Genomic DNA, 15,415 nt, shown 5'->3' with positions numbered 1-15,415 from the left:
TACATGCATCGACACAATCACTCATTCTAACATGCATGCATCCACTGACAGACATTCACATCAAAAGTTAAAGAATGAGAAAACTAGTTTAACCCCCTTTCCAAAAAAATCCTTTGTGTGCCAATGAGATTTCCCCGTGCGTGTCTCCTATTCGCTTAACAGAATGTGGGAATGTGCCCCCACCTCAACAACCCTTATGAACCAATGAGGCGCCCCTTGTTTCTCCAGGGGTGGATCCTATTCCACTGTCAGGATGTGGGAATGCCTCCTTTCTGCCTTTGGCTCGGAGTTTGAGTGACGCGCGGGCAGGAGCAGCGCATCATTTCAGCTTGGAAAGAACTACGGCCGGGCGAGAAGGAGAAGAAGGAGCGCGCGCGCGGCCCCCCGCCTCTCCGAACGTCACGCGCGAGGACTTTCCGAATTCTCGCTTGAACCGAATGGCTGTATGAGAGACTCGTTCCGGCCATCTCCTCATCTTCTTAATCTTCTTTCTCTCCTCTGGGACGTACAAGTCCTTCTTCTCTGCACCGGGCCGCGCTCGGCATAACAAAAAGTCCAAAGCTAATCCAGTCCCAGATCGTCGCCGCCTCACGCGCGCTGTGTGTGGACGGTCATGGATAACCAAATCAAGTGGAAAGCGAAACGGAGGCTTAAGGGCGCGCGGCTAGCTTTAACGATGCTCTTGCTCTTCGCCTCAGCAACCACGTCGTCGCTCGCTGGACCAGGTGGGTGACGCGTGAATTGAAACCGGATGGGGTGTGAATACTAGTGGGGAATAGAAAACCTGGAAGATACTTCCAAGTATTGCACTAGTAGACTTTTAAAGTAGACCTGCTAATTCCAAAGTAACTGATGCAACATTTTTTTTGCTCTTTTCTCAATTATGCAAAGTAAAGAAAGTAGTAAAGAAAGAGATTGATTTGGGGAAAGGTTGAGACTTTTTTTGTGCACATCAGCAGACAGAAACCAGATGATTCACTGCGCCATTTGTTGCTAGATGACTCGGATAGGAGCGCACGACATTTTTTTAGTTTTAAATTGCGTGCTCTGAGCATCCGTACCAGCGTCCCCACACACAGCAGATGCAATTTTCTATTTTTATCCTACTTATTAAGTCGCATTATTCATACGATCCAACAAAAGAAATGTAGCCACATTTCTGCGTCTTGTATTGTAACCGTGACACGTAAATAATCAAACATAAACATCAAACTCTTCGCTCCCTAAGTTATTGAGATTTCTTAGAGTAAGCTAGATCACTATAGAGCGAGAGTCATTTTTACTGGCAACATTTCATGCGCGCTTTTAGTTTTTTGGCAAAGGGGAACATTTTCCCTTTTCCACGAACCCCGAACGTAATTGAAAAAATATGCGCACTCAGAAACAAGAGGTATAGAGTTATGCGTTAATTCTCTCCTCCTTCGTCTCTTCACCCTCCTCTTTTTTCTTTCTCTTCGTTTTGATAAGAAAACCATTTTTTTTTTTTTTTTTTTTTTTTTTTTTTGTGTTACTTATTGATTACGTCCATTAAAGAGTATGTAAGGCACAACTGCCTTGAAGTCTCGAGCTCGAAAAGGGCGGGGTTCGGGAGCGCGACCGCCCGTTATGTTGGGTGGAGCGGCCGCGTGTCATCTCTCTCGCGCAGAGATGCTGAAGACGGGAGGCGCTCGTTCCGTTCCCTTTCATTCAATTAAACGCATTCTTTAATTGACCCTAAAAGTGTAACTGCAATGTTTCAAGTTTTTGAAGAATTGTTTAAATGTTCAACACATGTAGTACCTGCCATTCACAGTGGACTCTCTGTGTTACACCTGTTGTGGCTATTTATTTATCTATCGTTGTGTGTATTGAGGGTCTATATAGGTTTCTTGTTTACTTAGGCTATACATCATATGTCTGTTTTTTTTTTTTGTTTGTTTGTTTTTTGCAAGCTCAGTATTTATAAATTAAATTCAGTTTACACGATACAAGAAACAAATTCTGCCCAAGTATATAAAAGGTGGGTTGAGGGTCTGGGTCAGTCACATTCACTACTGAATTGTCACTACTGAATTCCCATTAGTGCTTGAACAATGTTTATTGTTGCTGTGCTCAAACAAAATATAGAAAAAACTCAGCCTTTTTAAATGACTGTAAAACCTTAAACATTAATACTCTTTGAATCTCAACTTCTTTCACATTGCACAGATTTTAATTCACAAACATGTCTGCACAACTTTCAGGTTTACACAACTGTCTTCACAAAATATAAGCAGTAAGAACATGATTGTGTCCTTCCTTTCTCGGTTCTCCAATCTGTCCTGGGGAATAGAGGGAGGGACAAAAGAGGGGAAAAAACTAGGGAAAAGCGAAAGGGAGGTGGAGTTCTTTCCATTTGCGATTCCCCACAAATCTGTTCATTGCGTAGACCCTCTTAATTCATAACTCCTTTTTGCCTTGACTTGAACATGAATCTTACCATCAGCAATTTAAAACTAAGGGTCCACAGGGTGTCTGCAAAATATTCCTACATGTTTTTTCCTGAAAGGTTGATATATTTGAAAGAGCATTACCAGTATGCAATTTGATCTGCCAGTATACTGAGCAACAAATATAAAAATATTCTTAAAATGAGATTTGCATTAGATTTATGTAGAATCTTAGCTTTAATTTTGTTTTTAAATGTAAATGTATATGTAAACTTAATTTAAATGTAAAGAAAAATTTTAGCATTAACTACAGTATGAATTTAAACATTAAAAGTTCATATAAATGTGAAACTTTGTGAAATGTTGTTTTGCAAATCGATACAAACATATTCTCACATTTTTACAAACAAATTACACAACTTCCTAACTTGGATTATGACCCATAGCTTGAGTATTTTTGTGTTTCCCTTCTCTCAACACACCAGATTGTACTAATCAGCTAATTAACAGTTCATCCTGAGTTGAAGTTGGCATGTTAGAGCTGTGAAGACACTAATATTTGCAGTACAGGGGCTTTTGCATTTACAGCATTTGGTAAACACTCTATTTTAGAGTAGCTTACAGTTATCTAATTTAAACAATTCAGCAGCTGAGGGTAAATGGCTTAAGGGCACAGCAGTGACAGCTTGGTAAAGCTCTAATGCACTTATAAACAAGATCTTATTAATTTTTAACACCACATTATCTGTGTAAAGCTGCTGAGGCAATGTTCATTGTTAAAAGCGCTATACAAATAAAATACATTTCATTTTATTTCATTAATGCTGGGATTTTAACCTATAATGTTCAGATCAAAAGTTTTCAGGACCAGTGTTGGGAACCCATGTGATATAGCATAAGGTGGCCCCTGTGAAATGAAATCTTTAAATGCATATTGAAGTCTTATCTACAGCGCTGTTTGTTTGTTTTTTACATGAATTTCAAGGATTCAGGATGCTTGTATGAAAATTATTAAATTAAAGAAGTGGCCAAATACATAGATGAATAGGTCAATGTAAAAGTAGGTAGTACCTATTGTGTTAGCTAGTCAGGTAATCAACTTTAGTAAATTTTACTTACCACTTAAATGCTGTAATTATTTAACATTTATCAGTAAATTTAAATATCATTAAAAATCAAAAGTAAAAAAAAAATTAATTTAAAATATAAGTAATACATTTAATGGGAAAATGTTAAGCCGAAATGTTTTTTCATATGCTGATTGCCTTTGCTCTTTTGATGTCTGTTTCCCTGGGAAACATGGTGATTGGTAGTTTTACTTACCGTATTACTGTATTAGTTTTGAAATCAGTTTGCCTGCTTAAATTGCAAGTTTGTGGTTGGTGTTTCATTCTTTTGTTTGTTTGTTTAGGTTCAGGCCACAATTTTGGATCTGTGTTGCCATCACTACAACTGGTAACCTCTAAAAGCCTCCAGCATTACTAATGTAGGGAAGTAACTAAGCTGGTCACCTGACTTGCTAATGCTACATGCATTTCATTTACCTATTTATTTTACACCTGTTATTTTGTATCAGAAACTGATTTCAGGATTTACCAGATTTAGTGATGACATCCATTTTCCAAATGAGCATTGTAAATTAAGATTGATAGTCTGTTTCAGTTAGACAGCATTGAAGCTATTTCAGGCCTCAGTCAAAAACAATTAAAATACAGTTGTTCTTCCGGGGGTAGTGGTGGCTCCAGCGGTTAAGGCGCTGGGTTGCCGATCGGAAGGTCTGGGGTTCAAGCCCCGGTATCGCCAAGCTGCCACTCTTGGGCCCTTGAGCAAGGCCCTTAACCCTCTATGCTCCGGGGGTCCCTTACGAGGGAAATATCAAGGTCCGTGACGTGGGGCCACCTTCCCGTGGGCTCACCACCTGCAGGAGGGACCGTAAGTAACGGTGCTGTGAGAATTGGGCAGCAGTCGAAGGTGGGGGCCTGCTTAGACTGCTGCCCCTGCGACCTGAATTACAGATAAGTGGGAGAAAATGAATGAATGTCAAGTTCATTCAGATGTAAAAAAAAATTATCACGTATTTGTGCAGATTAGTGGTGGCTCTTTTTCAAATGACTTTGAAATAGTACCTCAGTTCATGGGAATTGGTAGCTCAAAAGTGGTAGGATGATGGACTCTGATTGAGAGGTTGTAAATTCCAGTGACGGGCCGTGCATTTGGTACCTGGGCCTTCAGTGAGGACTTACCCGACTTAACTTAAAATTAAAGAAAAATTTTAGCATTAACTACAGTATGAATTTAAACATTAAAAGTTCATATAAATGTGAAACTTTGTGAAATGTTGTTTTGCAAATCGATACAAACATATTCTCACATTTTTACAAACAAATTACACAACTTCCTAACTTGGATTATGACCCATAGCTTGAGTATTTTTGTGTTTCCCTTCTCTCAACACACCAGATTGTACTAATCAGCTAATTAACAGTTCATCCTGAGTTGAAGTTGGCATGTTAGAGCTGTGAAGACACTAATATTTGCAGTACAGGGGCTTTTGCATTTACAGCATTTGGTAAACACTCTATTTTAGAGTAGCTTAGAGTTATCTAATTTAAACAATTCAGCAGCTGAGGGTAAATGGCTTAAGGGCACAGCAGTGACAGCTTGGTAAAGCTCTAATGCACTTATAAACAAGATCTTATTAATTTTTAACACCACATTATCTGTGTAAAGCTGCTGAGGCAATGTTCATTGTTAAAAGCGCTATACAAATAAAATACATTTCATTTTATTTCATTAATGCTGGGATTTTAACCTATAATGTTCAGATCAAAAGTTTTCAGGACCAGTGTTGGGAACCCATGTGATATAGCATAAGGTGGCCCCTGTGAAATGAAATCTTTAAATGCATATTGAAGTCTTATCTACAGCGCTGTTTGTTTGTTTTTTACATGAATTTCAAGGATTCAGGATGCTTGTATGAAAATTATTAAATTAAAGAAGTGGCCAAATACATAGATGAATAGGTCAATGTAAAAGTAGGTAGTACCTATTGTGTTAGCTAGTCAGGTAATCAACTTTAGTAAATTTTACTTACCACTTAAATGCTGTAATTATTTAACATTTATCAGTAAATTTAAATATCATTAAAAATCAAAAGTAAAAAAAAAATTAATTTAAAATATAAGTAATACATTTAATGGGAAAATGTTAAGCCGAAATGTTTTTTCATATGCTGATTGCCTTTGCTCTTTTGATGTCTGTTTCCCTGGGAAACATGGTGATTGGTAGTTTTACTTACCGTATTACTGTATTAGTTTTGAAATCAGTTTGCCTGCTTAAATTGCAAGTTTGTGGTTGGTGTTTCATTCTTTTGTTTGTTTGTTTAGGTTCAGGCCACAATTTTGGATCTGTGTTGCCATCACTACAACTGGTAACCTCTAAAAGCCTCCAGCATTACTAATGTAGGGAAGTAACTAAGCTGGTCACCTGACTTGCTAATGCTACATGCATTTCATTTACCTATTTATTTTACACCTGTTATTTTGTATCAGAAACTGATTTCAGGATTTACCAGATTTAGTGATGACATCCATTTTCCAAATGAGCATTGTAAATTAAGATTGATAGTCTGTTTCAGTTAGACAGCATTGAAGCTATTTCAGGCCTCAGTCAAAAACAATTAAAATACAGTTGTTCTTCCGGGGGTAGTGGTGGCTCCAGCGGTTAAGGCGCTGGGTTGCCGATCGGAAGGTCTGGGGTTCAAGCCCCGGTATCGCCAAGCTGCCACTCTTGGGCCCTTGAGCAAGGCCCTTAACCCTCTATGCTCCGGGGGTCCCTTACGAGGGAAATATCAAGGTCCGTGACGTGGGGCCACCTTCCCGTGGGCTCACCACCTGCAGGAGGGACCGTAAGTAACGGTGCTGTGAGGATTGGGCAGCAGTCGAAGGTGGGGGCCTGCTTAGACTGCTGCCCCCGCAACCCGAATTACGGATAAGCGGGAGAAAATGAATGAATGAGTTGTTCTACCACTCAACAGTTCTGATTCTCTATTATGTGAGTGATGACTGATGATAGAGAAAACAGAGTTTTGACACAGGAAAAATAGAAACCGAAAGAGTGTAATGATTTACTTTGGTTTCTGTAATGTGAATGTTTCTATGATGCTAAATTGTTGGACTGTTTCAAAGAAACTAGTATTGACTTGTGGCAGAATATTACATTTCACATAATTCAAACAAAAGTTTAAAATTTTTCATTTAAATTGAATTAATCCATAAAAACCTATTACAAACAATAGATCTGTCCCAGTATATGTATAATTTTTTACCTTTAATATGAATTAATTAGAGTGAATTGTTATTAATTTGCAAGTTTTTTGGCAAGTTAACATTCAGACTAGTCTTCCATAATGGATTGAGTAAACAGTTCTAGAATAAGAGGGGGTTTAATGAATGCCATCTATGGGAGACTTGTTTGTAGCACTTAGTTTTCTCTTGTAACCACAAGAAGTAAGGTCAATGTTGGATTTGATAATTTCACTCCACCACTGTGTCCTTTGTTATATATCTTTAATTTGAGTATTAAAGACTAAGGACAATATTTCAGGAAGGTAAATAATAAAGAATAAAGTTTTAAAGAAGAAGCTAATAGGGTAGAGAAAGACAAGGAAGGACTTGAAATTCTAAAAAAGTTCTGTTGAACAAATTGTGTAGAAGGCAAGGCTTCTGGGGCAAGGAGTCATGGGACTGGAGGGTCAAAGATCAGATATTTGGGGTCATAAACCCAACAAATAATGCATACACTAGAGATTTATAGTTGTCTCCATGGAGATGCAGAAAGTAAAAGATAAAAGCAAGTGCTTCTGAGTTTGGATTTATTTGTTTATTATGTTACCATAGTGTGTTTATGCATTATGCTACTGTTTTATCTATATTGGCATCTGTGTCTGTTCAGAGCTCCAGATTTTTTTTCTCTTTATCAATGTTTGTGGGGTGTCTTTTTGTGTTAAATAATATGAACCCTTTGATAAACTGAATAATTAGTCTACAAATGTATGGGTAGATTAAAAAGTGCACATATTTTTTTGTTTGTAAATAAAATATTTTTTATAATTAATTTATTTGGTTCTAATTCATAAAATCCAAGCAAGGCAGCAGCTTGAATTAGACAATTATGAACCTAATTGAATACACCATGCAATGACTCCCATCAGTTCAAATGAGTAACAAATTTGCGTTTTATTTGTTTTGCATGCTTCAGTTTCCGATACCTCCAGTTCCAGTCAAAACCAAATGCCTTCTGAACTTTTATTTGTATCTGTGTTCTGTTTATTCTGAATAATATACTTACATTTAGTTATATCTGCAGTATGCCTTTCTAAATGGTTAAAGTACAACCCCAATTACAGGGATGCACAGGGATGCTGTGTAAAATATAAGGAAATCAGAATGCAAATCTGTATAATCTATGTTATTCACAATAGAAGATGAATATCAAATGTTAAATCTAATTAAATGTACCATGTTTTGGAAAAAGGCATGATTTTGAATTTGATTGGCAACAGGCTCAACAAGTTGGGATGGGCAAAAATGGCTAAAAAATAAGTGGAACAGCTAGAAGAACATTTTGCAACTAATTAGGTTAACTGGCAACAGGTCTGCAACATGATTGAAAAAATAATACTATCATAGAGAGGTATAGTCTCTCAAAAGTAATGATGGGCAGAGGTTAACCAGTCATGGAAAAACGCAAATTGTTTAACATTTTTAAAATAATGTTCCTCAACATAAAATTGAGAAGACTGTAAATATCTCATATTCCACAGTAAACAATATCATCAAAAGGTTTAAAGAATCTGAAGAAATCTGTGCTTTATAAAACTGCATTAAATACAAGTTCAACATGTCATCTACAATTGCAGTTAAAGCTCTATCATGCAAAGAAAAGGCCATATGTTCCAGAAACGCTGCCATCTTCTTGGGGCTAAAGTTAATTAAAAATTGACTCACGCAAAGTGGAAAACTGTTCTGTGACCTGAAAATTATTTTTGGTAACCACGGATGCTGCATCCACCAGACTAAAGAGATGATGGACCATCCAGATTGTTATCATCACACATATTGCATTAGTGCCTATGGAATGGGCAGCTTGCACATCTGGAAAGGCACCATCAATGCTCAAAGGGTATATATGGGTTTTAGAGCAACACATGCTTCCATTTAGACTGTTTTTTTTCAAGGAAAGAATTGCATATTTCACCAAACGCAGCATACTTCATCTATTACAACAGCATGGTTTCATTAAAGAAGAACTTTCACCAACAGAATGGTGCATTATGGAATGAAAAATATGACAAAGAAGAGCAGAACTGTTGAACAGATAGAATTCTGTATAAAAAAAAATGGAACAGGATTCTTCTTTCAGAATTCCAAAAACTGGTCTCCTCAGTTTGCAGAAATATATATGGACTGTTCCCAGGTATATAGTGGATGCACTGTGGTAAACGTTGGCCTGTCCTAACTTATTTGAACTGTGACCATCAAATAAAAATTGCCTTATTTTTTTTTTATTAAAATAGTACATTTCCATAGTTGAAACGTTTGATATGTGTTCTATAGTAAGTAAAATATAGGTTTATAAGATTTGTGAATTATTGCATTAGGTTTTTATTTAAATTTGACCCAGTATTCCAACTTTTTTTTAATTGGGGTTATAAGTATTGCTGCAGATAATAATTATTTTGATAATGGATTAATCAGACGATACATTTTTTCCGATTAGTCTGATTATTTTTATTACTAATATTTAATGTTTTGCTTATTATAAAAACTACATATTGAGTTTAAGTATCTTTAATTTAGACATTTTAAAGCTTATAGTGGCTGCTTGTTGAGGAGTGCATGGGGGATTTTTCCTTCGAACAAATTCACTCATGCTGGGTTGTTTCTGTAAAAATACAAAAAAAAAAAAAAAACCCAAAAAAAAACAGCTTTCGAGTATGCAAGGTGAAGCAATTTGTGTAAATCAACATCTATATAGTACTTTGCAGATGACAAGTTGACACCCATGGTTAAAATAGTCAATATAAATTATATTACAGCATTGTTTTGACAATTTTTGTTTAAAAGAATACACAGATATTTTATTGATTTGTGATTTTATTGATACGCATCTAGAATATATAATTCATATAATTTTGTATAATAATTAAGTGATATATGCATAAATTAAATACACAAACATTAAAAACAAGCATCTTGAACGTAGTAAAGCCACGGGAAATGACATTTGAAAACAGATAAGTTAACTGTTGTAGCAGGCAAATGCTGTAAACAGAGTATGGAATGGTAAAACTGGCAAGCTAACAGGCTTGACTAAAAGTTAAAATATATGCATTGGTGTACAAAAGCATAATGATTCCCTGAAAACCACAACAGTGACTTAATATTGTAAGCATTTACTGCTGCTGTTATTTGCTGCTTTTAGATTTTGTATTAGTTTTCTTTCGTGTGCCCATGCAGCACTGTGTTACTTCCATGCCACATAAGCTCAGCTTTGCATAACTTCCAGGTACAGTTTTCTCTGTTGTGTTTAATATAAAATGTTCCTATGCCTTGCGTTTAATATAAAATGCTCCCGTTGCCTTTGCCCATTGTTAATACTGCCGGTTGACCCTATACTCCCCGATTTTTGCAGGCGGCTGTGTTCTCTTGCAGTCACGCTAAACCGAAACTTAAACAGCCCAAATAATCGATAACACCATTCGTTGACAACGAATTTCATTATCGATTTTTATTGATTAGTTGTTGGGGCTCTAGTTGTAAGTTGTAGCTGCAATTCTTATTGTGTTGCATTAAGTGGATGTTACTTGAATAACTTGAAATATTTGCTAGACCAACACTAGTATGTTTGTATTCTTTACACAATACAGTAAACATATAAATGCAAGGCATGTGGCTTTCTTCAACAGTGAATATCATGAGGTCATACTATTTCTTTATTCATGGAAGTGTTTTCCTTTTGCTGATATATAGCTGGTGTTTAATTTTATTATATTTTCCATATGCTGTAAGTTTCCAGCCTCCATGGAACAACCCTGTTGCAAGATTTTTCCAGAGGTTTTTTAGTGTGTGTAATGAATTTGTATAATGATTGAAAAACCCAAAAAGAATTCTGGACCATTCTGGAAAATATGTTTCTAGAAACTTGCTAATAGGTAAAACATATTTTATTCAGGAGTTTTATCTTCATTGCTGTGAATTGGCATTCAAGTAATACATTGAAGACAGCAATGAAGATAAACCTACTGAACTACTTTAAATTGTTCGAAAGTGTTTACTTGACATCTTCTATAGACCTTTTAAACCACTACTTTATCCAAGATTCTCTGTCAAATACTAGGGCTGATTTTCAAGTTTTTTCCCTAGTGCCTGAGCTATGTCTGTATGAGCGATAATATAATGGTTCTGTAAAATCTACATAGGGTTTCCTAATGACATTTAAAACACAATTTGGCACAGAAACATAGCGACCCTAATAATTGTTTGTTGAACTTACTTTTAGGACACTAGTTAATAATAAACTTTCTTTTCGGCTTCTCCCGTTAGGGGTCGCCACAGCGGATCCTCCGCACGTTTGATTTGGCACATGTTTTACGCTGGATGCCCTTCCTAACGCAACCCTCCCCAATTTATCCGGGCTTGGGACCGGCACTAAGAGTGGCTGGGGATGGTTCCCTGACCGGGAATCGAACCCGGGTCGCAGCGGTGGGAGCGCTGCATCTTAACCACTAGACCACCAGGGGACCTTAGGACACTAGTTCATAAAAATGTATATAAATAGTTGTAAAGTGTAAATACAATATGGACATACAATATGATTGGATAAATAGGACATAATTAAAATATTGTATAAATGACTTTTTTTTGGGTTATTTTCAATTGACAAGAACTGATATGGGTCTCTGTGAGTGTGGCTGCATATTGGAGTGTGTGAGTTGTTTTCTTGGTTCCCAGACTGGGAATGCTAAAATTTGTGAGTTTTGTGTTTCAGGAGATAATATACACTATGAATAGTCTCTTTGACTGCTCTGTGTGTGAACCCCTCCTGTTTTATTATTATTAACAGGAAGAATGAGCAGGGTTTGGGACCCACACACAGCTAACATCAAACCATATCAAGCTACACATCTGCTTTCTTTGTAGTAAAATGGTGTGCTTGCTTGCTCTGCATTAAACCTTGTATCTGACTCCACAAAAAAGAAAGGAAGGTTGCATTGTGATATACAGACATTTTGAACAGTTTTCTTCTAATAACATCTGGATAGAGTCATGAAGTCTATGGATCCTGTAGAAAAAAGACCAAGGGGGAAAAAAACAAGGAGAAAAAAAAGGGAAAGAATGTGTTCCAGATGTTTTTATTCCTCTTCTGGTGGAATGAGGGAGAGGCAGAAGAAATAGTGTTTCATTTACAGAACAAACATGTCTCTCATGCGGAAAAGGAAGAAAAACGTTTTTGGAAGAAAAAGTTTTGCTACCTAGGGGGCTGGTAGGTGGGAGCAAGGGTTGTGAATTTTACATTAACAATTTATGTGTGTGTAAGCTCTCAGAGGGAAAGCCCCATTTGAGCAGTCTGCATCTGATTACATGCAGTGTGTAAAAAGCATGTTTTGTATCAGAGGGTATTGGGAGTCTGAATGACTTATAATGCTATAATGTGTGTATGTGTATGTGTGTGTGTGTGTGTGTGTGTGTGTGTGTGTGTGTGTGTGTGTGTGTGTGTGTGTGTGTGTGTGCGTGCTGTTGATGCTGGCCTTTTCTAGCAAACCCCGTGCTTGAATGCAACTTTTTCAAGTCTAAACGAGGGAATTATGGTTCTAGGAAAACTTTATGACCAGAACACTAATAAAACTTGTTAGTTTTATGACTGCCAGCAAAATAGGGACACATTCATATGGTAGATTGCATGAAACCTACTTGCTTTCATTGCTGAAACTATTATACAAAACTTATAAAAGAATTCTAGATAATACAAATACTCAATCAACTGACTTACATATAACCAATTGATGTCCCTCAGTGTTTTCAATTATGATACATTTATTTAATAGAAACTGCTCAATTCTAAGTCAAATGAGAGGATTGACATTTTTGTACAGGCAAGCTTATTTTGATGAACACACAATTACCTTCCAGCACACATCTTTTGGCAAAACAAAGCCAGGTCTTCTTTTTCTGTAAACTTTTATAAAAGTTCCTATTTTCTTTTTTATAGTATCTTATTAAACACTTTTTGATGTTTTGTTGTTTTGATATTATAAATATGAAAGGAATGAATAAATTCTGTTATTAGATACATTTAACAGTAAAATGTAATTTACTGTATGACCTTCGCAAACACTTGAAGACTAGTGGCACAGCTGGGCTTAATGGGTCAAAAAGTACCAATGGTTATTGTACCCACCAGTTTTTTTACAGTCTATGAACAAATATGTGTGTGTGTGTGTGTGTGTGTGTGTGTGTGTGTGTGTGTGTGTGTGTGTGTGTGTGTGTGCACGTTTATATAGAGAGAATGCCACACAGGTCTGGACAGGAGAGAAGGACTGTTAAAGCTCTATAATAGCATGGAAATCTGGCACTCCTTTGTATAGAATTGGAAGATCTCTTTGTGCCTCATGCACACACGCAAAGTGAAGTACTTTAAGTAATTGTACTTGTTTGAGTAATTGTACTTTATGAACCCCTTATACCTAAAATCCTGATACATTTAATTGCTCATTGTAACAAGACACACATAGAGCTTGATTTATTAATTTATAAGCAATAGTTTGTTTGTATTACATTTTTTGTTGTTTGGTTTAACACCTTAAAGAGTTAAGTTTCTATTCCAGAGCCTCCAATTCCAGACCAGCTATACAATACACATTTGCCAGTGCTGATGTGGCGAAGTTAATGTTTCAGCAAATAGGAAATTAAAGACAAGAATCAGGTTACAGAAGAAAAAAAGGCTTTATTTTGCCACGTTTACTTTTCAGTCTAAAGAACATTAAAGCAAATATAATCACACATGCTTGCACACATGGCTTTGTGTCCATCTCTCTCTCTCTCTCTCTCTCTCTCTCTCTCTCTCTCTCTCTCTCTCTCTCTCTCTCTCTCTCTCTCTCTCTCTCCCACATCTCTCAGCTCTTTCCTTTTTATCCATTTTGCTGCTCTGAGAACACTTTTAAGTAAAACTCAGCACAGGTGTGTGATCCTTACCCCTCACCTTCTGCGGCTCTGCTGTCTATTCATAAACTGGTGTTCCAGCATGCACACTTCCAAAGCTGATTTACAGTCACTGCCACTTTAATAGGAACATCTGCATTTTAATATAGTTACTCAATCAGACAGCCTTTCAGCAGCAGCATAAAGGTTTATATAATGCAGATAAAGACCAAAATCTTCAGTTAATGTTTACATACAACCTACACATACAGGAGCAGATTAAAAAAACATAAAGTGAGCAGCATTTTGTGTTGGGAATACCTTGTTAAAGAGAGCGGTCAGTGGAGAATGGCCAGAATTGTTTCAGACCAGCTAGGAAGGCTACAGTAGCTTAAACTGCCATTCTATTATGGCCCATCTATGTTTGTAGTAGATGGGTTACAAGAGCAAACGATCATGTTAGGTGTTGTATTATTGTGATATGTTGTGGTATGTTTTATGCTAAATAGTATGTGTGTGTGTGTGTATATATATATATATATATATATATATATATATATATATATATATATATATATATATATATATATATATATCCATTCATGGGGTTTCTTCTAGCACTCATGGTATCATGTTTGAACGCTTAGTTGAGCAATGCAATGAGTCATCATTTCTAACCACAGGAATGCAAACATTTTATTTTGGAAATCTGTCTCACAATACAAAACAAGTTGCTAATTATTTCTTTATTACATCTTTTATTACTGTGTGTTTTAAACTGAAAGACAAAAGACAGACATGAAGAGTAATATTAAAGCCTAACATGCTGACTCCACTTTTGCAGCATTCAGCATGGTGGAGCAGATAAAAATACAAATGACAGAGCACTCAACAAATATACTATGTTATGGCCAGGAAGAGAAGAGAAGGAGAGGCCATGACAAGGAGGATGCTATTTTCAGGGTTTTGAGTGTAAAGGTTTTTTGTCTCTGCCATACCAGAATATAAAATAGTAGAGCCAATGATGGATATTTTACCTAATTGAAAAGGGAGGAAAGGAGCTTTGAGCGCATGGAGATAATGAATTAGCAGACAATGGCACTATTCACTGTGGTTTGGTTGCTCATGTCATGATCTATAACCCTGGTGCTGATGACCCAATATCATTTGTGAGCCTCTGAAGTAAGAGCTGTAACATTATTTAATAAACAAAAAAAATAATGACTCTGTTATAGGCAATATAAACCTTTTTTAATGGAACTAAATTTTATTTTAATGATAGAAATGGAGAAATTTCACTTCACGTGTTGGACAGATAATTTTTCAGATTCTTCCACTTCAAGTAAAAATTTGAAGGCATCATGCTTGTCTCAAAACAGAAGGTAAAGGTTAAGAGGAGCTGTCCATCACATGTTCAGGGCAGTCATTGAGCTGTCAGTAAAGGCTATAATCTCACCCTCGGCTACAGGTCAGCCTGATGCCTGGACAAAATTCTCTCTAAATTTGTCATTTAATAACAACTCATGGTTTTCAGCAATCTTTCACCTGGCTTATTAAGTGGATTAAATTATAATTATTAGTTACTTTTGTTAAATTCTTATCATGTACATTATTCAAATTGGGATATAAATGAGAAAATAATGTTTAAAAACTTCCAATTCTTTTAATCAGGCATGATGTATAATGTGTGTGTGTGTGTGTGTGTGTGTGTGTGTGTGTGTGTGTGTGTGTGTGTGTGTGTGTGTGTGTGTGTGTGTGTGTGTTCTTTTAAACATGTCAAGTCAGATTTTCCATTACAGATAGATA

General features: G+C 36.4%; 1 protein-coding gene across 3 annotated transcripts in view; it reads left to right on the top strand.

Annotated features, from left to right (window-relative positions):
- Positions 1-272: 272 nt before the first annotated feature.
- Positions 273-15,415, top strand: part of col5a1 (procollagen, type V, alpha 1) — an 84,825-nt gene continuing 69,682 nt past the window's right edge. For all 3 annotated transcript variants that reach the window (XM_083565001.1, XM_083565000.1, XM_083564999.1), the window contains exon 1: positions 273-725. Coding sequence is in view for 2 of the 3 variants with exons in the window: in XM_083565000.1 (XP_083421126.1) it covers positions 614-725 (112 nt within the window). In the remaining variant the exon portion in view is untranslated. The remainder of the gene's footprint in view (positions 726-15,415) is intronic.

The sequence above is a fragment of the Silurus aristotelis genome, assembly GCF_946808225.1.
Source record: "Silurus aristotelis genome assembly, chromosome: 16".
Classification (NCBI taxonomy): domain Eukaryota; kingdom Metazoa; phylum Chordata; class Actinopteri; order Siluriformes; family Siluridae; genus Silurus; species Silurus aristotelis.
Note: the sequence above shows the minus strand (reverse complement) of the source record. Positions and strands in the feature narration are given on the sequence as shown.